Source organism: Solanum verrucosum, unplaced genomic scaffold, assembly GCF_900185275.1.
Source record: "Solanum verrucosum unplaced genomic scaffold, falcon-dt-bn FXZP01000144.1, whole genome shotgun sequence".
Classification (NCBI taxonomy): Eukaryota; Viridiplantae; Streptophyta; class Magnoliopsida; order Solanales; family Solanaceae; genus Solanum; species Solanum verrucosum.
The window spans coordinates 1,628,208-1,655,611 of NW_026020773.1; the positions used below are offsets into that span (position 1 = coordinate 1,628,208).

Sequence of the window (27,404 nt, forward strand, 5' to 3'; positions counted from 1 at the left end):
CATCCAGATTAGAACAGATGTAACAAGGACATGTCACAACATTGAATGATTCTTATGCATAATTAGTTGAAATAGTAGTGCATCTTCCAATTACTTAAATTATGGTTGCACCTATCACTTTCTTGAATTTGGACAGACGTGTTATAAAAAATAATACATAAACCCCTCATTATTTGACGATCGTCCAGTTTCTATTGAAGGCAACACTAAAACACCTTCAGACGATAGATAAGACTTAAGCGGAGGAAAAAAGGTTTTTCTGTGTCTGAATAAGTGATTGTCTGCTAATAAACAAAAAAAATATCTATCTTTTTGCTAAACATGATGAATTGAATAGATTACTATATTAAACAATTTTAGCTTGTATATGTTAACAATATGAAATACTCCACTTTTATATTCCCTTATAAATAAAAAAAACATATGTGAAATTAGTATTCTGCAAAATAAAGCACGTAACCTGCTATAAAGTTTAAACTATATATGCCTATATTATAAATCCGTATTAACTAATCCAATGTCAGAATGAATGGCCAGAAATTAATAGCACTCAATAATGATCATTCTTGGCTATTAATTAATTAATCTTTTGCCTAATCATCTTCTTGTGTATAAATTAAATTAGTTGAAACAATGGATGTGTATTCAATTACTTTAATATTAGCTTATAGTGCAAATAACTTGAACTCGAAACTTCTAATTAGACATGAAAATGAATATGTACTTACCACCTACTTCGAGATCCAACTAATTCGGGTTGATCACGCTGAATGAAGTGAAACACTCTTGATCAAAGACCACTTTATTAGCAAGTTCAAATTTGCAACTTTTATTCAAAAATTGAATGAATACTTATTACTTCATTACAATCTTCGATATTACGTCAAAATAGGAAAACACCACTTGTTTTCCTCTATGATATTGATAAGAATTTCCATATAACTTTTCTAGTTCTAGTCATACTATAATAGTGCGGAAAAGTGTTAAATAAGACGATACCTAAATTGACATGTCATCACAAAACTATATATACTTCCTCTATTCATTTTATTTGTCATATTTTTTTTCACCAAAAAGGTATTGTATTAACTTTATTTTGAATCAGTTACTTTAATAAGCACGATAACTATAGTGGGTCGGAGAGAGTAGTTTATCTTTCATTTTCATTGGTGGCGTGAGCTTTTTTGTGTGTGAGAGTGACAAGTGGAATTAATGATGAAAACAGATTCGTTGAACACAAATATACAACGAACACAACATGGAAAAACATTTACCATATGAATAAAAAAAATAGATAGTTGAACCATGACGTGCACAACTTGTCCACAATAATCCAAATTATAATATCTAGAATATTAGACACTTAATTATTGTTGTTTCTTGTACTCTGCTAACACTAATTAATACTAGTGATTTTTTTTTACTTGTCTAAGTCTAATGACCAAAGTTATCTGATATCAGTTCTACTGATAAGAGGTAGCAAGTATTACATAAAATTAATTAAAGTACATGAAAATTAACTCAAACCTACAATTATCAACAAACACGTATTTGAGCTTTAAATCAAGATTCATCAATCGCAAGTCTAAATAAAAGAAGAAAGTTATAATAGGTCAAACTAGTGTGAAAACAGTTTAATTAAACTACTACGAATTCCTTAAATCTTGTACATACAACTATTTGTAATTAATTAGAATTAAGGCGTAATTAATTAATCGATAATTGAAGATGCAATGAAGAGAAATAGTGACAGATAGCTTTTATCGTGCCCACTACTATAGTCTGGTATATTATTATATTAGCGTTATTGGTTCTTATAGAAAAAAGACAAAATGCATTGCTTATATTTTTATTTATGTTATATGAAGAAAATAGATGATGCACGTTACGTTTTGTCCTAATTCCCCTAACTTTTAGCTGTAGATATACTATCAAACAAAAATACCAACTTTTCCATGCACCAATATTAGCTCTAAGATAAAAGCAATAAAATAGCGTTGTAGCTAGATTCAAACTCAGGTCTCATGGGTGCTTCCTCTAGCTTGTACCAGCAGCACAATAGAAAACCTATACTCTTCATGGGTACACGATTAATTATATCCTAATTTATGTCCATTTCTCAAAATAGATATACACATATACACACGTGCACCACCACCCTATAGGTTGGTTCTGCCTCTGTATACAAGCTTGCTTATTCTTAAAATTCAAAAAGAAAAAAATTGAACCAACGACAAGTATGCATTATAGCATATGGTGCATATGCCAATTGAGGTTGGTAACCTCTCTAGCATGAAGTGTTTTCTTTACCTTCAAAGTGAATTTTCAATGAGGTAGTTCTGGAGCCCGATAGCACCAGAACTAAACTCGGTGACAAGAGTTGTAACAATAAACGATACTGCTTACACAAAATTCTGCGTACACCACTATTAGACTCAAGGAGGAAGACACACGAAGCTTTTAGCTTTGCCTAACATCCTCGTTAGCACAATACAATCCACATTTACAACGAGGGCATTTCTCAAAGCAACATCAATTTTGAATAGAAAGTATAGTTCTGGAATCCCATAGCCCCAGAACTAAACCCCGTGACAAGACGAGTTGTAACAATAAACAAACAGTACTATATGCATAAAATTATGTGTACACCACTGCAAGAGTACTCTATGAGGAAGACACGAGGAGCTTTTGCCTGAACTCCCCATCACCCTCGTTAACACAATGCAATCCACATTCACAACGAGGGCATTTGTCAAAGCACCTAATAGGAAAATTTGCAGAAGTAAATCCAACAGAGAATTGGAGATTGTCATCTCTTCTCCTAACCTCAACAATGTTAACCCATAGAAATACAACTTTAACAGTAACACCACTCAATTTCATTAGCCTCCCTTTTGATATAACTCCTTTTATCACAGGTTTATAATATAGCTCATATGAACTCAACATGAACTTACATGAGCCATTGAGATACGCCGAGAACTCGCCTGTTTTTGAGTTCAACTCATAGCCTATCACCCCTTTAGGAAGAATGCCAATTGGGAAGTCATAGTGTTGAAGCTCTTCATAGGCTGATGTCTTCTCATTGGCTGAAACAACAACAGAAAGGAAGAAGAGGAACAAGAATATGGTTGCTAAAGACATTTGTATTTCTTGAATTTGAAAGGAAAAAAAGTTAATGGTTTATAGATGATTAATTCAGGGGTAATGGCTTGTTAGTGTTAATTGCTTTGGCTAGTTGGCCACATGCAAATTGATTCTTACCAATTCTTTCTAAAGAGGAAGTTGCTAGGATAATGCCAATTGTTGTAAGAAATTCATGACTAAAGGACAAGACAAGTGCGCACATAAAACATACTTAACATGACTTATAAGCTTCCTTAATTACAATGTTTTTGAACAACAGTTATCCATCCCCAGACCCCACTTGTAGAATTATACGGAGTATGTTGTTGTTTCATAACGGTCAATGTCATGTTCAACTATTTCACCAAGTACCTACTACTTCCACCAGAACAAGTATTGCATAACTGGTTTTACTCTACCTCAAAATTCACCTTTTTCAGCCCATGTCCATAAGGTTTTTTCATACCAGTTCCTCTTACCTATACCACAGTTGAAACATTTAAGGAAAATTTGGTATCTTTCTGGTCAATAGTGGAGTACTGTCGACTCAGATAGCAGTGACCTAGATCTGTCTCCAGAGAAGGTATGAGGGTATTCTAAAAATTCGGAGATGGTTGTAGCATGAATCATTTAGCAACACATCTCCTAGAGAAGCGGTTGAACAACTGCGAGCCGGGCCACTATTTCCTGGAGAACAGCAGGAGACACAGATTCAATATAGTAACTAAAGTTCGTTTTCTGTGAAAACTTAAAGCAGATAGAAAAAATTACTTTAACATTTTATCTCTGTTCGGATTTGAACTCTTCCTTGAGGGATCAACCACAAACCAAAAAATGTGACCTAAACCCCGGACCTATCAGCAGAAAATGGAGATGACTTGCATTAAGCCAACTTTTCTCATCCTCAATTATTCTTCTTTACCAAACCAGCAATAATCATTTTGTTTTTGAATAATGAAGCAAGTGATGCGCCAACAACTATTCAATGAACAGGGAAAGGAAGATTTATATCAATGCAGATGAAATTACAAATAACACCAAAATTTTGGAGAAAACTACATAAAATCCTACAAATAGTAAAAAAGTTACAAATCCAGGAATATTATTGCCTTTACCACTCAATCAAGCATTCACAGTCATTAGAGAAGAAATTTCAAGGAGAAGGTGATCATAGTGAAAGTCATCATTGAGCTTAAAATTGAATGTGCAAGTATGGAGTTTGTTAATTTTACCAAGTCAATTTAATCTATATTGGTCCCCTCCCATACTCCACTTTTGTTGAGACCAAAAAACACACAGGGGCGAAGTCAGGATTTTTCACTGAGGGGGTGTCAAATATAAAGAAGTAAACACACAAAGAAGTCAAGTCAAGGGGATTGAGCATATAGTATATTACAACAGCAACATATACTCCTACCTCAAAGCTAGAGAAGATGTCTCCATGAACATATAGTATATTATACATTAAAAAATAAATTGACACCCCTTGGACAAGAGTGGCTCTGCCACTAAACACAAAAACGGTTGTAAGCGTCTAAAAGCAGATGCTGTTCGACTCCGACAAAGAAGAAAACCAAAAAATGGAAATTGTTGATTGACAGGTAAAAACACAAACTTCACCTGAATTACATGTATATTTAATGCAGCGATCAGCACCATCTTCCTTTTCATCTTTATCCATTTGAAGCCAACTCTATCCATGAAACTTTATACAACACATAACTGCAGTCTCAGTCACTATGATCCCGTTAGGTGAATGATACATACAGATCAAGCAACTAGAGTTGTGTGGGTAAATTCCAACTAGCACAAGAATTTACAACGACATTGCACAAATATCTGACATATGAACTGCGTATTAGAAAGATATGTTGTTGCCATCATCACAATCTTACAAAAGCGACTTGGCCTGCTTAACTTGCGCACCCTGCAAACATACAGAACTCCTCGGTTAGCTAAAGACCAATCTTTATTTATGTGTTACAACACTGACATTTTAAAAAAAAAAAAACTGGAACCCATTTTTGTGATCAGAACTTAGCTCCAAAAGAAAGCAATCAAAGGATGTTGGTCCACTAACGCGCATGCAGTTTTCTGATTCTGTAGTTAGGACCTACTAGCATATAGGTCTTATTTATTACTCCCTCCGTTTCAATTTGATTGTCCTGTTTTGACTTGGCATGGAGTTTAAGAAAGTATAGAAGATTTTTGTACCTTGTGGTCTTACATTAAAGATATGGAAAATGTACCAAAATGCCTTCTAATCTTGTGGTCTTAAGCATGTCATGTGGAAAGTTAAAATTAAAGAGTTGCCAAAACAGGAAATAGGCCTTCTTTTTTAAATGGGTAAAAAAAAAGGGAAGTAGGACAAATAATTTAAACCGGAGAGAGTATCAAATTGATCCTGTTGTCAGTTGTCAGCAACACGTGATGCAATTTGTCAAACAAATAGTGTTTGTGAATCCACTTTTTCGGAGTTGTTACATTTCAGTAGTTCAAACAAATAGTAGTTCAAGAAAATTAACATTTCTCACCAAAGAACTTCTCTTGGAAGCTCGTTCGACTAAGTATGCACAAGGCTTGAAAAACTCTCCATACTCCTTCGACCATTCTTCCAGTTTTGAACAAATATATTTTGAGCCAACAGAGTGAGACCAAAAAATTATGCCTCCCCTGATTTTCATCAACATATACAATAAGTGTATGAATCATTGCCATGGCAAAGATGACTTCTAAGCAAAAATACCTGTATCCGGGGAATCCCATACCCAAAACTGAAGCAACATCAAGATCAGAGGATTTCACTATAATTGCCTCTGATATCATGCGACATGCTTCATTCAGTACAGGGAAAAGAATCATCTCAACAATTTCTCCATCGGACAATGTTGCCAACTGTACCAAGTTGATTGTTCAGACGTGCACTAAGTCATAAATTGATAGATAGAAAGGAAGCATTCAACGACCTTTCCAAAAATATATTTTGTTCATATGATCTATGGTAAATGCATTATATGCGCTCCAACTACAATTTGAATCATTTATCAAATCTACAATCATGAAAGAAAGGATAGACAACAAATAAACACAGGTTGAACTGTTTGCAAGGGACCAATTAGAGGAAGAATCTATTTGTCTGTATAAAGAGGGGACATAAGCCCGGTGATGTGGCACGTCTCTTACATTAGAATGATCATTTATCTAGTTACTCTTCTTTTTTTTGGCATTTTACAAATTAAGAAGGCACCAATTAAGAATCCTGTATTTGATTACAAAAACAAACATCAAAATACACTTCCCTTCTCAAAAGTCGTGCCATTTCGAGAATTAACTGAATGATAAATAGTCTTAGTGTCATTATCGTTCTTTTTTTTATTCTTGTTGATTACCATATCTTGGTGTTCTGCTTTATGGTTATATCGTGAACATTATTTATGTGTTCTATTTTTTCCAAAGCCAAATAGTACATAGCAATAAGCCGCATACTTTCTTCAAGATAAGTTCAGTCGGAAGATTACTAGAGAACTTTCAATAGAAGGATCAAAAAGACAGTTAACAGAGAGAGAGAGAGAGAAGACCTTTGATTTAATGGTGATACCAGACATACTTCTCGCCATTTCTATATATTTTGATATTTCGGGATCTGGGCTTGCCTCTTCCTTGTCATTGTATGTGTAGAAGCCTTGGCAAGTGTATTTACCTAGTACACATTCCATTGGTGAGAAATTCAAGAAAATCTGATGACAAATACAATCCAGGTCCTGATGACAAGAAGTGTACATTACCTTCACGGTTATTTTTCCTCATGATTGGAATCAAATTTGATTTGTAAGATCTATCTGGAAAAGTCTCAAGGAATTTCACATCATGCACAGTTGCAGACTGGAATCCATCTTGATCAAGCATTCTGCAGTTGACATTGCCAACATCACCCAAAAGAAATGGAAGCAACAACAGAAGATGTCTTGCACTCCAAGTGGAACGATATAAGAAAAAATATGCTGAAGATCACATTCATCATTGGTGGATTATCCACATGAGAAATGTGTGTCATATAACCTTTATTTAGTATTTAAAGGAATAAGCTTCTCCTTCTGTATGATCAAATTTTGAATCAACATCCATTAGTTCTGGAACATTTTGGTAGCTGTATGTTAAACCATAAGGAAACTCATATTTCTTTTATTATGATTTCGACTGTATGGAGAAACTGAGGGTTCTACTGAAGAACACAACTCGATCAAATCAATTTCCGATTCATAGGATGTTGAATGGAACATGCACCTAAATGGACCCAATTTCAACCCAAAGCTGGTAAGCGCCTTATCAATCTGATACGCATCAGCACCATATTCAACAAGAAGCATCGCTGCCTGCAAGTAGGGGAAGCACATACGTCTGACTGCATAACCTGTACAATTCTGAACTACAATAGGAGTCTTTTGAATCCTCCTTCCAAAGTTCAACAGATCAACAAGCGTTTGAGGGGATGTCCTCTCTGTTCGGACAATTTCCAGGAGATCCGTGACAGAGGGTGAGCTGCAGCCAAGTAACAAGCAAGCCTTAACTCATTTGTATCAGCAGATATACTAGGATTGCTTGATTCACCTTTACCTAAAAAAGTGGATCCCAACAATCTCACTACATGGTTTCATCCTTTCTCCAATCAAATCTAAGTTGACTATACAAGTAGTTGAAGCAAAAATGCAGTGAGGAGGGCAACACTCATCCAGATCAGCAAAAAATTGTTGCTTCAAGGAGACAATGTCAGGCACGTCCTATTAATCAAGAAGAAGAAACAAATGAGAAGTCTGCATCTGAGTCAATCTGATGATCATTGTCATTTCTACAAGTAATCTGCAACAAACATGTATGGTTCCATTTTCTACTCAGTCTTTATGTATCTGGACAACTCGTCCATTTCAGCCTTTCGTGACTCATGATACTCTTGGAACGGCCATTTTTCATGATAAAACATTAACGTGACTACTAGACAAAGATTAACTCAATGTTAACACCCGAAAGGACTGGATAAAAGACTGCTTCTCAATACGAGATCAGGATGCAGTAAGCACAACTGCCTAGCTGATTTTTAGTTCCAAAGATAAGACAACATGCTGAGTTTTTTGTCAAGTAGCTCCCTTTGCAATGAACTAAGATTTTCCTCACCACCAACTCTAAGTGAAGATTTCACTAGGACCGAATCGATTGGCCCAAAAATTCCCAGCATCACTGCAAAGTAAAAGTATCAAGATACTGCCAGGATCATCGCCAATTTATGTTTCTATATTTCATCCTAAACGTCAGACAGAATATAATAACTTGTGGATAGATAAATCTCTATGAGCTCCAGAGTGACCAAGATCTTCCCAAGGACCAAATAACTACCCAAGACTGTCAAGGTTATCAAAGTACAGCACCAACAACATACCAAGTGTAATACCACAAAAGGGGTCTGGGGAGGGTAAGATGTACGCAGACCTTACCCTACCTTTGTGGGATAGAAAGGCTGTTTCCAGCAGACCCTCGGAAGGTTATCAATGTATTTTATCAATTATACTAGCATAAAAGAACCCCGTCCTCTGAGTGCTATTTCACAAAACTAAAGGTATATTAGAGGTTAGACAAACATGTGCTTCAATGTGAAAAAAATACACTGAAACTCACTATTTGATCAGGTCTCAACGTACCATGACGATCATGGTATTTGACTATTCTACATTACTCATCTGAGACTTCTCTGACTTGCCTTCTACCCTCTACCATATTAATGAGAATAATACAGTTTAAAATATTTATTAATTTATGTTTATGCAAAGTACTTTTGAGAAACTTCCTGTTTTGCATTTCTATTACATACCAGCATATAGAAGTTCAATATTTTACCATTGGAAATTTGTCTATGAAGCGGTTACTGGTTAGTAACAAAAACTATCTTGAGAAGTTTTGAACTTCTCTTTTAAATCAAAGAGCCCCTGAACTTTTACATGGATTTGGGTCATTAAAACTTTTACATGGATATGGATAAATTTTTTATCGGTTTATGATTATTACTATCTCCAAAAATACGAATCCAGACAAAAGATAACATATATGCTCATTACGCAGCAGCACACTAGCAAAAACTGTAGCTTCAACTTAGAAAGAAAGGTTAGTGTACAATATATTTGAATTGACCAAGTGATTCAGTGTAATGCTTTTCAAAAATCGTACAACGACCAACCTCTATGACTAGATCCACATCTTTGAAGTTATCATAGCTCAAAACACCCTTTAAAAGCGTACACGCTTTTTTATAATGCTCTTGAGTCATTCTTCCTTCCTTAACACGTCCTTCCAAATTGGCTGGAAAGGAAACAAACATTTTTCAAATGGTAAAACCTTCCTTGAACTAATCTAAGAGTAATTAAGGGGACTACTCAATTACTTCTCACCTTTAACTCTGCCAATGCCATTCTGCAGAGAATTCTGATCTATATACTTCATGATTACATAATAGTTTGCAAGTACCAGCACTGTTGCTATTCCAGAACTCATCAAGCTCCCACCAAGTATAGCAACCTTGTTAATCTTCCTTGGTAGCAGTCCTATATCAGTAATCCCAGGAATCTGAAACAGTAAATGTATAGAACGATCAACAAAGAACACATAGAACAAGAGAATTGCAGCCACAGTAGCAATGTTAAATCATATGGTACAAATGTCAGGAATTGAGCCACAAGAATAGAGAAGAATTAATTGTTATTTGACCTCAAGAATCTCCAAAGCTAGAAAATTAGAAGGACACATAAATTCTGATATGAAAGTGCAATATAAAGCTCAATCTTGATAAATTCTCTACAACGACTTTTCTCCCTTTGAATTTAGAGCATGATGCAGATTATGTTCCTTTGAACCAACAACAAGATTTCTGTTGAGGTTATAACAGTGTTTCATCAAAAGAAGGAAATTTAATTTTCTTTTTTCTAAATAAGAGATAAAAGAAGTTTCACTTTCCAATTTAAACAATCCCAGATACATTTACTATATAAATACTCAAGAACACATTACATCTTTTTGAACCTTTGAAGTGCATAGAGAAGAAGTTTCACTTTCCAATTATAAACAATCCCAGATACTTTGATTATATAAACACTCAAGACCAGGTTAGATCTTTTTGAACCTTTGAAGTGCTTTGTTTCGCAAAGAATACATGCACTAAGCTCCTGCAACTATCAGATTGTCGAAGTTCATGTAAAGCTTCTGCTTCCTGCCAATATAAGACAAGTCATTGCTAATTCCATTTAGCCAACCATAGCAAAGAGAGATCACATAGAGAATATCACCTTCCATAGTCCATTACGAGGGCCACAAAGAATACCATGTTCAATGACATCAATACAAACCAAGGGATGGATAACATTTGGATTTTGTTTCTGAATCTGAGCTCTGACAGAATTGAGCAATGTCCTAGCTTCTGCCAGAGGTGCTAATCTATCGGTTCTGAAAAGACTGATAGACCATGGTCTTCGACATTCTAATATATCCAAAGCCCATTGACAAGCTGATCCAAGCAACTGATCTGATGGAGATATAGCATCCACTAGGCACATATTGCAAGCTTCGTCTCCACTTATCCGCTTTGACGTCTGGAAAACATTTATAAGGGAACCTACTTAGAAAAATCAGGAAATGAAAGCTCCGAAATGATAAATAGCATTCATCTGAGGGAAGTGATGGCTAATGTTGGTTAGGTGAGATCTGCTTGCTTATGAAAAGTGTCAACTGTCTGGTACTTCACTTCACTATAGTCACACTGCTATTTTAAGCATGGATATGTTAAATCCTATCTGTTCTCTTGCTTCTTTTCACACTGACAAAGAAATGATCAAAAGGCAAAGAAGTCAAGGTAACTTGTTATTCTGCTCAATTTACCCAATTTTTAGCACTATGAACCCATGACGGAGACTCTGTTACAAGGAAAGACATGTGACGATGTTGAGGCAACTCAACCATATATTGTATTACTAGATATGTTAAGCATGAAAAAGTCACCCTAAGACCAAAAATAAAAGAGGAATCCAAATAAGGTACCAGAATCATTTCAAGAGCCTTTGGAAGGCCAACCAGCCGAGGAAGTCGTTGTGTTCCTGAGATAAATCAAACTTTAGAATAATAATCACGTATAACTGTTGGCAAAAGCATCATCATTCTGCCTTAGCAACACAAGCTCCAATATGGTCTACAGTATACACCGCATATTTCACATGAAAGATTCTTTTTAAAAGAATGCAATAACAGAAAAAGACAGTTGTAGTTCACATAAAAACTTTCTGTGCCAGAGTGAAGGCAAAATAAGGCAGTGTCCAGAAAATAGACTGCGCAATTTGTTTCACATGATTAAAGTGTACCAATATTTTAAAATTGGTCCATGATGTCTCTAAGCATTTAGACATGCTTTAAGGTTACCCAATTATCTTTTGTCAGAAAACAGAGGTTTGAGTATTCTTTTAAGGATTCTGCAGCTTGGATCATGCTTACTGTTTAAATACCAAGTGTATGTGATATCATATTATCTTACTTCTTTTTTTGCAGTAAAGCGTACAAAATTTTGGGAATTTTTTCTATTAAGTTAAGAGCAAAAATCATTATTTTGACAAGGGATATGAACTCCCATACAATGCATCATGTGTAGCCAGCAAATACCAGGGTATCTCGATGCAGAGAAATCTCATCCTTCTCAGATTCATTCAGCATGAGAAGACTTTAAACAATAATGTATGTCATGTACATGTCAACCAAAAGTTTTACAGTCTCTTATTCATATGAAGTATGAAATGCAAGCCCCCAAGGCCTAGGTCAAGTGGCAAAAGGTGAAGGATTTGCGGCTTAGGTCGCAGGTTCAAGCCCCACACCATGCAAAGCGAAGCCTGGTATTTAAGTGGAGAAGGGTAGAGGGGTGGGCCCATTATCCACCGAGTTTAGAAGGCTGTGATTGGTCCAAAGGGTGGGTCACAGACGAATTTCTTGGTTATCAAAAAAAAAATGTATGAAATGCAACATTTGAAACTAAATGCTCAAAAAGAAGGCATTACCAAAATAATGTCAACTAATTTCCAAAATGATAGGGTAATAACTGACCATTTAACACAGTAATATGCAATCTCAAACATCAGAACAACAATACAGGATATCTCAGTTTTTTTTAAGAATGAACAGGACATAAGATTTGCACAATAACTTCGAATGACACCTAGTCATAATGGAAAAGTAAATAAGTAAATAAAAAAAATCGAGAAATCTTCTCCTTATGTTACCTCCAAACCCAGGAAGAATCCCAATACTGAAGTTCGGGAAGACCTAATTTTGAGGTAGATGTTGATATGCGAGCATGACAAGCCTAACAAATGCATTAGAACATTCGATCAGATTCAATCATAGTTAGTAGAATTGAGGGAACTCATTACACCTCAAAAGTTGTTTATTTCTAATCAATATTTTATCCACATTATTCCTACTAAATAAGTCATCTAGTCAGTCGCATGCTAAATTTTAACAAAATTAAGAGCCTAAAATCTGAGTCTCTAGATACACCAGTGGCCAACCAATTATGTTGTTTCTGCAGAAAAGCCAGAGCAGAACAGAATAGAAGAACACTAACAGAAGCATTTATTAGCCTAAAATAAACTATTACACACTCACTAGTGCAATTTCAAATCCCCCTCCCAAAGAAAAACCTTCAACAGCAGCAACAATGGGCTTCCTTGAAGCTGAGATGCAAAAGAAATATGGATTACTATGGTTACCATAAGTCCATGAATAAAACAGAATAAAGGTTATCATAAGACATATACTCTGGGGCCCACTAGTAACAGAGGTTTTTCCCACCGCGAATTAGTGGGAAGTTTGTGCTATAGAAAATGATTTTCCCACTCATTCTCCACCGAACAAGCTCAACATATTCTCACTGAAATAATGGGAAACTTCCTAATTTTTTCTGTATGAAAATATTACTATTTTTTCTTTTCCCACATATAAAATCAAAATATTTGTGGGAATAGCCCCTGAACATTTTTGGAAATTTTGATGGGAAAATAGAGATTTTTTAGTAGTGAGGGAATACCTTCCAATGTGTCGGTGATAAAGTCAATTGACATAAAGCCAAGTTCTCTATGTGCTGCATAAAAATACGGGTTCAAATGAGACGAAACTCGTAACTGAGCACTCTGGAGAGAAACAACTAATCAGATGATGATCTTTCTTACTCTTTCCCTGTTGACTTCCACCAAAAGCTGTTACAACAAATCCTGCTGAGAAGTTTCCTCTTGAACCTGATACATTACAAGTATGTTAATTTTCAACCATTAGAGCAAACTGATCTCAGAAAAATGAGAAAAGCCTAAAACATACCAGTTATGACAATTGCCTTCACACTATCTTTACGTATAGCTTCCTCAATCTTCTCTTTCAAGCTCAATAGCACTAAGAATTAAAAAATACAGCAAATGAATAATCTAGAAAACCACGGCAACATCATTTTTCACAAGTAAATTTGCCAACAACAACATACCATATGTAATCCCACAAGTGGCGTCCAGGATGAGTAGAGTATATGCAGACCTTACCCCTACCTCGTGAAGGTAGAGAGGTTGTTTCGGAATAACCCTCGGCTCAAGTGCAGCACATCAAAGTAGCTATGAGAAGGGAAAAGACAATGAAGAAAACATAGCAACTAATAAGGAAAGCACTAGAGAGCATTCCACAAGTAAATTTGTCAACAATAAATAAAGGACCAGCACTTGATCAATCAACTACGCCTCAATCCCAAAATAGTTACCCTTAACCACATAAATTATCTATGTTTATTCTGCTGTATTGACAATTGATATTAAAAAAGAACAGTTGAAGTTCATTTATTTACATTCAGTCACTGAGTAAAGCTAATTAATGCAAAAAGGAGTCCACTGCTACTCCGAAGAAGCTTCAAATCTTCTACAAATATGAAAAGAAAATCTGCGGATGCAACGAATTTGCGGTGAGCCCACTACTTTCCGCTTGAACTACACATATACAATTAAATAATGGCATAAAACATACACAAACACTCAAACTCGGCCTCAGCTAACAAGTAAGCACTCCAACTTTGAGAGTGCACATCTAGACACCTTAAATAGTCTAAGTTGGCAACTAAACACTCCAACTAGTCTCCCGAAACTTAGGTAACACATAAAAAATTTGAAGATGTTTAAATGATCATTTTGTAAGTTGAAGAGTTCAACTGACACTATGGAGATGAGTTGAAGTGTCTAGATATGTATACTTAACATCGGAGTGTTTAATTCTGCTTTTTGGGACAAATTTGAGCATTTGTTTATCTATATGCCTCAAATAATTCCCCAAAAAAGTACTATTTCGCACTCATGGGCTCAAAATTCTGATGCGCCGGTGGCAGCATCGACGTGAATTGGATGAATTAGAAGGTAAGCAGATTAAAAGTTGAAGTGATTGGAAGTATTGTTTGAAGAAAAGAAAGTACCGTCAACAGAAAGCAGATTGAGAGGTGGACGATTGATAGTGATAATGGCTACGCCATTTTCTCCGACCTACGACAGAATTTTCCGGTCCGGCGATTTGCCGTCGTTTGCTCTTTGTTGCTTCTCCATGGATTGCTGCAGTTGTAGTGACGGTAGCTGATATTTTTGTGATTGATATGTACTCCTCCATTAATTTTTTATTTTTTAAATTAACTTAATATTCAGTTTTCAAGATTATTTTTAAGGTATTCTTTAATTTTATCCTTTATTAGTTAATATTGGAATTAGTGATTAATTAATATTTAGTTATTTTAATCATAAATTTGACAATAATTAATAAGGATAAAAATGAGAAATTAAATTAAATTAAATTAAATTTATGTCTTAATCTACTTTTTTGAAAAGGTGTAAAACACCTCAAAAATTAACTTAATATGAAATGAAGGAAGTATTGTTTAATGAATATACCGTAAGTATATATTAACTTCAAAAAATATGGCATAATACATAAAGGGAAAATTTCATAAATGACTATAGTAGGAAATATAATAGGTCTCCTTAACTATAGTTTGGCTATTTACATATCATAGCTATAGTTTAAATAGCTACTATTATTTTTATTTGTACATTTCGAACTTATTCAATCGTTTATACAAATACGATTTCGTTAATTGTGTAACTAATCAGTCGGTAATTAAGGAGAATATTAATATCATAATTTAAGATCATTAAGTTTAATTGGAATCTGTTACCTAATAGGTTTCCTTCTTCTTCAGGAAACACCGAGTTTTCATTAAATTAATTCTATCAAAGCTCTTCAGAAATAGAACGGAAACAAGTGATTTTTCTTGTGGCTTGAAAAACGTAAGGTAAACACAACAATCTTTACAGTAAGAGTTGTATAATATTTTGAATTCATTCAAAATCTGTATTTGATGTATTAATTGGTTGTTTTATGTTTAATTTGCATTGTTGTTGTGTTATACAAGTCGTTTAATTTGATCGATGTATAATGGTATATGATTAAATCAGATCTGCATTGCACGATTCATATGTCTTGAAGGTCGTCAAAAAGTATGCACAACTCATACCAATGTATCTATCAATGCCTGGATTCTATGCAAAAAGAGGTTTGGATGTATCTGTGCACCCTAAGTACAAATCCCACTATGATTTGGATTCATTTGATAATGAGTATGCAAAAGACATACCTCAACAACTAGAAGGCAGTCTGTAAGCATTTTTGTATCGATTTATCTTTGATTTATACAACATTAGAAAACATCTAATAAGATATTTTACTTTTTGTATATAGGGATTGTGGTGTTTTTGTATCGTCTTATGCGGAGTATTTGAGCTACGGTAATGATATTCCGACAAATCCTTTTGATACAGAGTCAATGTGCATCAGATACTCTACACTTTTGTGGGATTATGTGAACAGAAAGATTCAATTTGATGCAATTAGCGACAGTGAAGCTCCACAAAAGCCTACCAGAAATCGTTCAGATTTTGACAGTAGTGAAAGAATCACAATCCATTAACATATTTTAGTTCATGTCATCAACTTTTTGTTTTATCTGAACATGTTTAGAATTTTTGGGAATTTTTTTATTGTTTTCCGTTATATTGTAAGGAATTATTTGTCTATTCGAAGTTTTATCCAAAGTTGTATAATAAGTTGTCGAAAATTAGTCAATTATATACATTTGTAAACTTAAAATATACAACGAACTGTATAGAATATATAAATGTATAAAATTAGTTATTATACACAGTTGTTCACTTAAAATACATAAATATTTGTATAAAACTTATTTAATGTATAGTTCAACCAATAACATATACAAATTTATACAAGTAATTGTAAATTACTCAATTATACCCATTTGTTGACTTAAAATACATAACGACTTGTCTAAAATTTATATAATATAGAGTTCACGCCGTAAATTATACAAACTGATATAACTGATCAAAAACTACTCAATTATATACATTTGTTGACTTAAAATATATAACGAATTGTATAAAATCAGTGTAATGTATAGTACACACCTTAGCATATACAAACTGCTATAACTAGTCGCAACTTAGTCAATTATACACATTTGTTTATTTAAAATACATAACGATTTGTATAAAATTTATATAATATAGAGTTCACGCTGTAACTTATACAAACTGCTATAACTAATAAAAACTACACAGTTATGTACATTTGTTGACTTACAATATATAACAAATTGTATAAAATCTGTATAATGTATATACAAATTGTTATAACTAGTTTCAAATTACTCAATTATACACATTTGTTGACTTGACGAATTGTATAAAATTTATATAAGCTATAAAGAATTTCTCAAATATACAAATTTATAAAAGTTATAAACGTTCTCATTTGTATAAACGTTCTCATTTATACAAATTTGTTGACTTAAATTTCATAACGACTTGTATAAAATCTGTAGAATACATAGAGTTCAATTTGTATACATAAGCAAACTTATCACATTCAGTGTTAATCAGTTGTAGCTTGGTAACTGAATCCTTTCCTTCAAAATACAAATCAAGCAATTTGTTGGGTTGTTCAGTGTCAAATATAAAACTTGTCAAATCATCATTGCACTTCAATCCGATTATAATTGAAATCTCTCTATGGGTGAAATGCAATGTTGTGCCATTGACATGTACCAAATATTGATCTTTTGAACTATCCTTCAACTCAAGACTCATTAAGCACCTAAAAATGTGTGCTTGAACATTGCACTTGTGCATTGAAGTCAACTGAGCAAAACATTATATTTCACAAAAGCGCTTAAGTTGATCTTCAGAAAGTTTCTTGGCCAGATCCTCTATTACATCCACATTCGTATAACATTGCATGTGTGGGGCTTCTCTTGAACCTTCATTGATCATAAATTGAACTCCCTAATAAACATCATTAACTTCTTTAGGCAAATAATTGTATTTGTATAACTAACTCAGTTCAATTTGTATATCTGTAACATTACAAATAACACCATTGATTATTTATACATCTGTTGGTTCTTGATAATGTAATATATACAAATTACTGAACTAACAATCCATCTATTGTGTGATATACAAGTTAAGTTGCCTATATACAAATCGAAGAAAAAAAAATCAAAAATAGGGTAATACCTCAAAATCTTATGCTTCCTCTTTGTCCATTGCAACATAATCATCTTCTCCACTCATTTTTGAGTCATTTTTACTAGAAGATGTTTCTTCTAATTTTCTTTTTTTAGATTTGGCAATAGAACCTGCACTTGCTTCAAAGTCTTGAGTAAAACCCAACGAAAAAGATGAAGTTTGTACAAATTCAATTGCATGCAAATGTATACCTTTAGTGATTCTCTTTGATGGAGATTGTCCCTCCATGACTACACTGGTAGGGATTACTATTCCAATCGATTACAACTTTTGGTTGAAGAACTGTGAAGAAGTTGGGAAAAACGAAAAATTATACAAATACAAAATAATAAAACTGATGAAGGTATAAAAAAAATAAAAAAAAAATTACCTGGAATTGAATTTGAAAGAGGATTAATTTTAATTTTTCAAATTTTGAATTTGATTTGGTTGAGAGATTTTGGGGATTGAGGGGTTTATGGTGGTTGAGAGAATTAAGGAGACAATTAGGCAAAAGTGGAAGAAAGATATTGAGTGCAAGTTTGTATAAAAGGGCAATTGGGATTCCCATGCCCAATACAAATAAAAAGTGGACCCATTATAGCCATTTTCTAAACAATAACCCTTTTATATAATTAATTTGAACTATAGTCGTATAGCATAATTAAGTAGTAAAGGTTAGCTTAGTTATATAATTATCCCATACATAAATAATTCGATCTTATTTCACATTTATGCCCTTCAATTATAGTTGTGCACAAATAAATACTTAAATTTGTATAAAGTTAAACAGGACACATGACTCCTATGTGACATAATACACTAAGAACACCACATAGAACAAAATGTCATGTAGGATATCATGTAGGACACGTGTGTCTATTTGTTCAACTTTATAAAAGTTCAAGTCTCTACTTGTGCACATCCAAAGTTCAAAGGCATAAATATAAGTTTTTTTTTTAAATTTAAATGTTGGGTGTTGCCCCTTTTATTGAAAGCTAAAAAGAAATGACCCAAGCCCAAAATGGCCCAGGTCCAATAACAAACAACCAAACTAAGAGCCAAAAAAAAAATAAAAGGAAAGAACATAAGCAAATCTCATACATCATAGCTAAGGCAACATCTTCTTCCTCAGCTGCCCTCATCAACTTTCCTAAAAAATGGCCACAAAAACTTCAATCTCCGTTGAATCAGTATTATTGAGCTTGAGTGAATTCCACTTGGACACTTAACCTCTCACAAGTGCCATGAAATCGATCTCCTTGAAGACTTCTTCAGCTCACAATGGATTATTAGTCATATTTATGTTGCTCCTTACTTTTACCATGTTCTCCCCACCTTGGTCATGACTACCTCTCATCTTTTCTTCTCTGTCTCAATCATACTTGTCATGCTTAAAGTTTGTCAAAGCTTTAGCCTATGTGATGGATTCATCAATAGTTCTAACCTATGGATGTTCTAACTCCGTTTTGACCCAATTTTACCGCTGATCCATGAAGTGGTAACATATATTCATCTATGTGGTTGAAAATATGAAGTATGAGAGTGGTGAACTCTTTCACATATACTTATATGTTGCATGTCTAGTTCAACTCCCTAAATATGCACTTCGCCTCATAGATAATGTTGTTGGGAAAGAAGGTCTTCATGAACTTGGCTCGAAATTGTTTCCATGTGTTAATGGTGCAAAGTCCCTTCCATATTTTGGATTCCTTTTTCTTCCATCGTAGCATGACCATCTCCGAGAGGTATAACATAACAATATCGATCTTGTTCTCGTCGCTCTTCACCCGTTGGACTTGAAGTAATTCTCCAAATGTCAAAGGAAAATTTCCACATCTTACGTGTCACGAGCACTATTGAACATCTATGGCTTGTGAGCCTCAACTTTGACTTTCCTATCTCCATTGGACGATGGAAATCCTCCAGCTTCAATTCCCCCCTTGAACACTTTTATCTTGGCCTTCATGTTTTAATTGTGCTTAATGCATTCATGGGCCGACACTCCAAGAGGTGAATATTGTTTCCTTCATCTCATATTTCACATGCTTACGCACCTTCAACTCTTTGCAGATGTCCTCAAAAGTCTTAAACTTGTCATTGATGCTGCTCAAGCGCTTGCCTAAAATCTCCACAGTATGCCTTGTCGTATCAACTCTCACAATCCATCACATTTCAAGTGTAATATCTACGAGATGCTCCCCACGTTCATCATCATTCGCCTCAATGACCGAATGTGAGTGGGATATTAGTACTTCGCTTGATGTCGGGGCGTACAACAATTTCTCATTATTCTTAAGATTCATCCTCCTTTTTTTGCTTTTCATTCCACCATCCTACTCAACGTTGGTAGTGATTGCAGCATTGATGTCTCTCTTATTAGTCATTCTCAAAGTATCAACTTTTGCTCTGATACCACTTTGTCGCTGACTTAGATTCACTAAGCATATCATGCAACACTTGACAACTCACTCACGAGTCTTTCAGGAACTTTCAAGCTCAAGTAAGTATTTTAATACTAAATCGCTAAGAGAATGAAAAAAGACACAAAAGAATTGGTTAAAAAGTTTTTGTATTACTCAAGATTTGGAAGATTTACTTTTCTTGCTTGATTAATTTACAAATGAATGTCACTCTATTCATACTACTAACTCGGGAAATAATATGTAAATACTCCCTCCGTTCCATTTTATGTGACACTTTTTGAATTTCGAGATTCAAACAAGTCTAACTTTGACCGTAAATTTTTCATAGATTATTTAGACATTTTGAATTATCAATTGTTGTGACTTATAGTATTTTTTAGTTTTTACATAATTTACAAATATATAAATTTCATTTCAAAAAAATTAAAGATTTTATGCATATATTTCCTGTCAAATTTAAATTGTTTGACTCTCGACAAATGAAAAGTGTCACATAAATTGAGACAAAAGGAGTAATAATTATCATGTAAGTCCCTACATATTTTTTTTTTAAAAATGTCTCTTTATAGAATACTTTACACTACTAGATTGTTCTTAGAACTTTCCATGTAAATCCATGAAATTCTAACGTCTTCTAAGAAAATACTCCACGTATCTCAAGAATATTTCATTAAGAATTATTCTTCTTTCTTCTTATGTTAGCACTCCACATGAGAAACTTTATCACAATTAACATGGCATTTACATGATGCTTATGTGGCGTGATGACGTGGTGGGTAGTTGTACTTGACTAAATTTATCATGTAAATCCCTTAGTCAAGCCGGAGCCACTCAAATCATCTAACTCAACGTTACCCAATGCTAATTTGAATTAGTTGATTTTCAATACAAACACGGCACACCTAACGAGAAAATAAAAAAGAAAGTTGCATAACAAACTTCATTTTCTTGAACAATTCAAAAAAGGCAATTACTAGTATATATCATTTTGTTCATCACCTCCACCAAAAACAAAAAGAAAGCGCATACACAAAGAACCAGCCATGGAGAATATACAGCACAAAAATCTCTCTGTAAACGGCATAAATATGCACGTAGCTGAAATTGGTGAAGGCCCATCCACAATACTATTCCTCCATGGTTTCCCTGAACTCTGGTATACATGGCGTCACCAACTGATTTCACTTTCATCCAAAGGTTACCGCGCAATAGCTCCAGATCTACGTGGCTATGGCGATACAGATTCTCCCCCTTCTCCTTCTAGCTATACCGTTTTTCATATTGTTGGTGACCTTATTGCCCTTCTAGATGCTCTGGGTCTCGATCAGGTTATAGGCGAATCTAGAATTTAAATTAATATATTTGATAGTGGGTTTACAAAGTTAGTGATATGTATAGTTTGAGTAATTACATGGAAATATAGGATTTAGTGAAAGTTAGTGCACTACTTAGTTCTCGTTTAGCAATAGAAACTTGAAGTTTGAGTTTATGATGTTGTGATTTTTGATACTTGAAGTTGTGTTTGAACATGTATTTAAATGTCCTACACTGCATTCTACATGGCCCCCTACGTGTATTATGTCACATAGAACGTGTATGACTACTCGTTCAATTTTATACGGGTTTAAGTGTCTACTTGTGTGATTCCAAAGTCGGAGGACATAGAGGTCACTTCAGACCAAGTTAAATGGCATATTTATGTACCATGCCTAAAAATAAAGTTCCCCTTTAGTAGAGTTCTGCATATCTACGTGTATAGTATAGTTCGAGTAATTACAGGACAATCTAGGATTTACATGCTGTGGTGCACAAGTCACCTAAATATATATGGACAGTGGATACATCAGCTAATGGATATACTGTATAGATAATTTTGTATTTTTGTTTAACTTTTTTATGTATTTAAGTTAGGTAGTTAACCTGTTATAGTAGGTTAGTCAGCATTTTTTCTAGGTTATTAATTGATGTTAATTATTGCTTATCACTCTGAAAAAAATGCTTATCAAGGTAAGAAGGTGAGTTATTCCATTTCTTTGATGCATACAAACTTTTTCAGAGTCTGCTTTCACATTTGCCTGAGCGTCAAATATCGATGAGATAATTCATCTTCAAATATGATTCTCTCTATTTGCCACCTAAAGCGAGTGTTTTGTGTCATTGAACAAATGATTGTACAGGAAGGAACTAGATAGATTAGAGAGAGAAAAAAGATGATAATGATAAATTATTAAAGTAAGGGTATAAGCAGGGGCTTCTAGCGGGGTGGCTTTTCTAGATGTTCCAGATTTAAGCCTCCAACTCTATGTTATAGCCTTCACGAGTCACATAGGCACTCCTACCAAGTAGAATAGTTATGATATTTCCATCAAGTCAAACTCTAAGGGATATTATGTTGAACGAATCGCATCGACTTGACTGGCATGATAGATGGATTGGTAGTTTGTGTTATTTTCAGTTAGGACCTTGTCTCCTTTTCATCTATGTTACTCGGACTCTTCAAAAATGTCTCGGATTCTCCAAAAGTAGTGTAATTTTGGAGAATCCAATTCTGGTGCGGCATCAAAAGTGAAGAGTCCGCGCAACTTAGCTTTTCATTATCTTTCACTCTCTTTGTAATTTGCCCGTAATTATGTTAATAAGTGACTGATTATATAACGATTAGTGCATAGTTGGAGTTCCAAACAGTGGATGCACATGCATTTTTTACTTAAATTTTTTATTTGCCTCTATGAATTAGGTGTTCCTTGTTGGACATGATTGGGGTGCTGTTATAGCTTGGCATGTATGCCTTTTGCGACCTGATAGGATCAAAGCACTGGTTAATATGAGCGTTGTCTTCCACCCCAGGAACCCCAAGAGAAAGCCTATTGAATCTATGCGTGCTGTCCTCGGGGATGATTACTATATTTGCAGATTTCAGGTTTCTTCCAGCATCCTTCTCTCCTTTGTTTTTCTTCTATCAACTGTTGCATTATTTTCCTTTAACTCCATTAATTTCAGCTTGGATAAAGGAGGGGATGTTAAGTTGAATGGAGACTAGAAATAGTCTAATAGAGGAAACTATATGTAGCTGATTCACGTAGGGGACCTCAATTAAAAATTGTCTGAAATAGTTTAAGCTAGCATTTGACCCATAGATTTTGAGAGAAGTTTTTAAAAAATTATCTTTAAATATCTTACCATGAAATTTATCAGATTTTGAAAATCTGATCTTCAAATATTTTCAAGTTTCTTTGGGTTTTTGGGACTTCCACTTACAAAACTTTAAAAATAAATCAAGTAATATGCATGTCCAAATATAACTTCAATTTTCAAAAATCACAACTTCGAAAACACAATTTTTCAAGTTTCAACTTCAAAATCCATGGCCAAAACGGGAGCTAAGGATTCATATAGCTGCCTGCAACTAATTACGGATTGAAGAGATTTTTTTATGATCTTCCTTACTGCATGCACTTACGGATAAAGTCAAGATTTTGGTGATATCATTGCTTCCAATTATTTTGTGTCAAGTAACTTTTGTGGAAATTCAGTGTTCGAGTTGTATTGAGTGATCATATAGGTTATGCTATTCTGGGACTTCAAATATGTGATATCTGGCATAAGGTTTCTGAATTTGCTGTCTGCTTTCTGTTTCAATATACTCTCATTCTTTTGCCTTTTTGTAAGCTATGTTATTACTCCTTCTGTTTCAATTTGTTTGTATAGTTTTGACTTGACATGAATTTTAAGAAAGTAAGAAAGACTTTTAAATTTTTGTCTTAAACTAAATTAGAATGTACCAAAATGCTCTTTAATCTTGTGGTGTTAAACATGCCATTTGGAAAATTGGAACTAAAGAGTTGCCAAGAAGGAAGGAAGCATTGTTTTTTAAACAAACTAAAAAGGAAAGTAAGAGTCCATGCTTATGATTATTGTCCAGAAGTAGCTGTTGATGCAATTTTCCACTGCACTGTGCACAAAATTTAAGCATTGGGCTGGTCAAGACGTAAAAGACACTCATCTTACTCTGTTTCTTGAATTGTAACTTAGATCCACACCATGATAAAATACTACCCTCATGATTAGACCGTGTCCCTTAGATTTGATAAAAGTACTCATTAGTGTCCCAGTTCTCACCATTCAGCTTTGTTCTAAACATTTGTTAAATATTTTCTCAATTACAATCCTATAGTGATTTTGATTGCTTAATCCAAATAGATTATTTTCTTTTTTTGTATGCTTATATAGGAAACTGAGAAGAACAGAAACTTTTTTCACTTGTATTTGTGTAAAAAGAACATCCTATTTGCATAGGTAGTTCGCAAATTCTTTGGGAAGCTCAGTGCCAGGAACTTATACTTCTTTGGCACCATCTTGTTGTGTACAATTTTTATGACTTTGATTTATCATTTGAAGAAAAGGCTCTTATGTTAAAGTTAAATCATAAAACAAAAGAAAAACCCAGCTGTTACAAATTTGATGAATTCCAGTGGTTTTCATGTGCTGTTGAGATTTCTTCCTTATTGCTGAAGATGTTATTTAATCATCGCTGCTGAAAACACCCTTTCAAATGTGTTGTTTCTTAGGAATATGGAGAGGCAGAAGAGGAGTTTGCTAGTGTTGATACCGCAAGACTAATCGCGAAATTTTTAACATCACGCAATCCAGCTCCTCTTCGTGTGCCTAAAGAGAAAGGATTTGGGGGTTCACCTCATACTCCCATTACATTGCCATCTTGGTTGTCAGAAGAGGATGTCAACTACTATGCCAACAAGTTCAGACAGTCAGGTTTTACTGGTGGATTAAACTACTATCGAGCTATGGACCTGTGAGTTGCCTAATCATTTTCTTCACCAAATGACCTATTTGTTCAAGAACTCTTAATTTTATTTTTTGCTCAAATTTTTTATGGTATTGTTTCTAAATAAGAACTATGAATTGTTCGGGGTAAAATGTATTAAGTGAGAACTAATCTTTGTCCTCTTGGTAAATAGCTCAACATTTAACCAAGTGCAACATTTAGCCTTTTTGTAGCATGAGTGTCAGCAGACAATATTATGCTGATTTTAGAAAGTATATACATTAAATACCTAGTTTTATGGAGAGATCACGGGTTCACGTGCCCCATATTTTAGCCTTTAAATTCACCCTTGGATATCATGGATCAACCTAATAGTTTTATGTTCTGATACCTGTTTATAAGCAAATGTTACTTAACGAGGTCGATGCAACCTAATATACTCACTTCAACATGCAACATAGAGATACATGTGTATAAGAGACTTAAATTTTCAAGGCATATTACATAAATATGTCATTTAACTTGGCATCAACTCACATTTATGTCCTCCAACTTTGGGTATGCACAAGTACACTTAAACTTGTATAAAGTTGAACAAATAGACACACGCGACCTACGTGGCATGGTATCCTACGTGTATTATGCCACGTTAGGCTCGTGTGTTTACTTGTTCAACTTTATACAAGTCTAAATGTTTACTTATGCACAACCAAAGTTAGAGGGCATCAATGTGAAATGAGGCCAAGTTAAAGGGCACATCTATGTATTATACCAAAATTTCAACATATACTAATTACTAATTACTAAAGAAGCTCTAGCTTGCTGGAACAGAGATGGGAATCAGTCAGGACACAGGGAGAGATGGAAGATTGTCCCTGCCTGCATTTGGTGGTCTATATGGATGGAGAGGAACCAGAGATGTTTCAAAAACAAGAGCTGCTCTATGCATAATTTGAAGTTGAATTGCATGGCTCTTTTCTTTTTTTGGTGTAAACATGAATATCCTCAAGATGCAGAGGATATCCCTAGTATTTTAGAGTTCTTATGACCTCCATAGGAGTTCTTTTCTTTTAGCAACTTTTGGATGTAAGTATTACTAGAATACTCCTTATGTATTCTTTGTTTATAATACAAGTTACCTTTCTCAAAAAAAAAAAATCTGAACTCAAAATTTCAAAAGTAACAATACGTCCAGTGCTAAGAACTTCAAAAGTTGAATTCATCATGTTCAAATCTTGGATCTGCCTCTAGTTGCTTTGACTCTAATATTCTTAGGAGTTGTTTGATTGCAAGGATGGGATAGACAAGGATATCCCATGGGATTAGTTATCTCACCCTCTATACTTTAGCTAATCCCATAGTTTTAATGGTTCCCGGGACTAATTAATATCCATAACCAAACATGGGATAAAATAATCCCTCATTTTATCCTAGGATTGTTATCCTTTATCCCACCAACCAACAACCCCGTAAGTCTTTTATGTATACAATTATATATGATGCATGTTAGCTGTTTGTGTGGCCATTTTATTTTTGTTATATTTTTAACTGTTGCAGAAACTGGGAGCTGACCGCGCCATGGACCGGTGTACAAATAAAGGTCCCCGTTAAGTTCATCATAGGGGATGTGGACCTAACTTACAATACACCTGGTGTTAAGGAATATATCCACAAAGGTGGGTTCCAAAAAATGGTGCCATTCTTGCAAGAAGTAGTTATCATGGAAGGAGTTGCACACTTCATCAACCAAGAAAGACCAGAAGAAATTAATGACCACATATATGACTTTTTTCAAAAGTTCTAAGGTGTGTCTATATCATGGATTGCTTTGTTGCTTTATATCTTTTTTCAAGTCTTTTTATGTGTGGAATAAAGGGCACAGGGTCTATCGGAAACAGCCTCTCTACCCCAAAAGGTAGATAGGTTTGCATTCATCCTACCCTCCTCATACCCCACTTGTGAATTACACTTGATTTGTTGTTACTAGAATATAAGACGAGTTTATGTATGTTAAAACTTCAAAGCTTTCACTAAAGAATTCAGTTTTTCTGGACTATTTTTAATTGGTCACTATGGACAGAATCAGACTTGTTGGACTGGAAATGAGAACTTCTAAGAAATTAAAAGAAATGAAAATCCGAATGGGATGGTTATTCGGTCATTGAATGAACTACGATTCAATCAGATATTAGTTGGTTGGGGTTTGTTATATGAATCTTTTTTGCATCTAACTTGTTCTATTCAACATTCAAGTGTGCATGCTTAAGTGAGCATGTTCAGAAGAATTATGTATAATGTGTTGATAATTGACATAAGATTGAAAAGAAAGAAGAAAAACAAAGGGCGTTTTTCCAAAGTTGCAGCACTCGGAGTTGTAGTGGGGTGGTATGTATCCTT

The 27,404-nt window shown here is 34.3% G+C and overlaps 2 protein-coding genes and 1 pseudogene across 3 annotated transcripts; 1 reads left to right on the forward strand and 2 right to left on the reverse strand.

Annotated features, from left to right (window-relative positions):
* Positions 1-2,630: 2,630 nt before the first annotated feature.
* LOC125812940 (uncharacterized) lies at positions 2,631-3,255 on the reverse strand. The gene has a single exon (XM_049492419.1). The coding sequence runs from the start codon at positions 3,142-3,144 to the stop codon at positions 2,665-2,667; it is 480 nt and encodes a 159-aa protein (XP_049348376.1). The 5' UTR covers positions 3,145-3,255; the 3' UTR covers positions 2,631-2,664.
* A 1,437-nt stretch (positions 3,256-4,692) lies between these two features.
* Positions 4,693-14,768, reverse strand: LOC125812934 (glyoxysomal fatty acid beta-oxidation multifunctional protein MFP-a-like; annotated as a pseudogene).
* Positions 14,769-21,216: 6,448 nt separating this feature from the next.
* On the forward strand, positions 21,217-27,104 carry LOC125812938 (uncharacterized). Of its 2 annotated transcripts, XM_049492417.1 has the most exons (5): positions 21,217-21,552; positions 22,962-23,144; positions 24,793-25,034; positions 26,565-26,812; positions 27,088-27,104. In XM_049492417.1, exons 1-4 carry the CDS (start codon positions 21,268-21,270, stop codon positions 26,809-26,811), a joined length of 957 nt encoding a protein of 318 aa, XP_049348374.1. In that variant the 5' UTR covers positions 21,217-21,267; the 3' UTR covers position 26,812; positions 27,088-27,104. The 2 variants fall into 2 exon arrangements, with proteins under 2 accessions (XP_049348374.1, XP_049348373.1); XM_049492416.1 differs by lacking the exon at positions 27,088-27,104 and having other exon boundaries at positions 26,565-26,958.
* Positions 27,105-27,404: the final 300 nt, after the last annotated feature.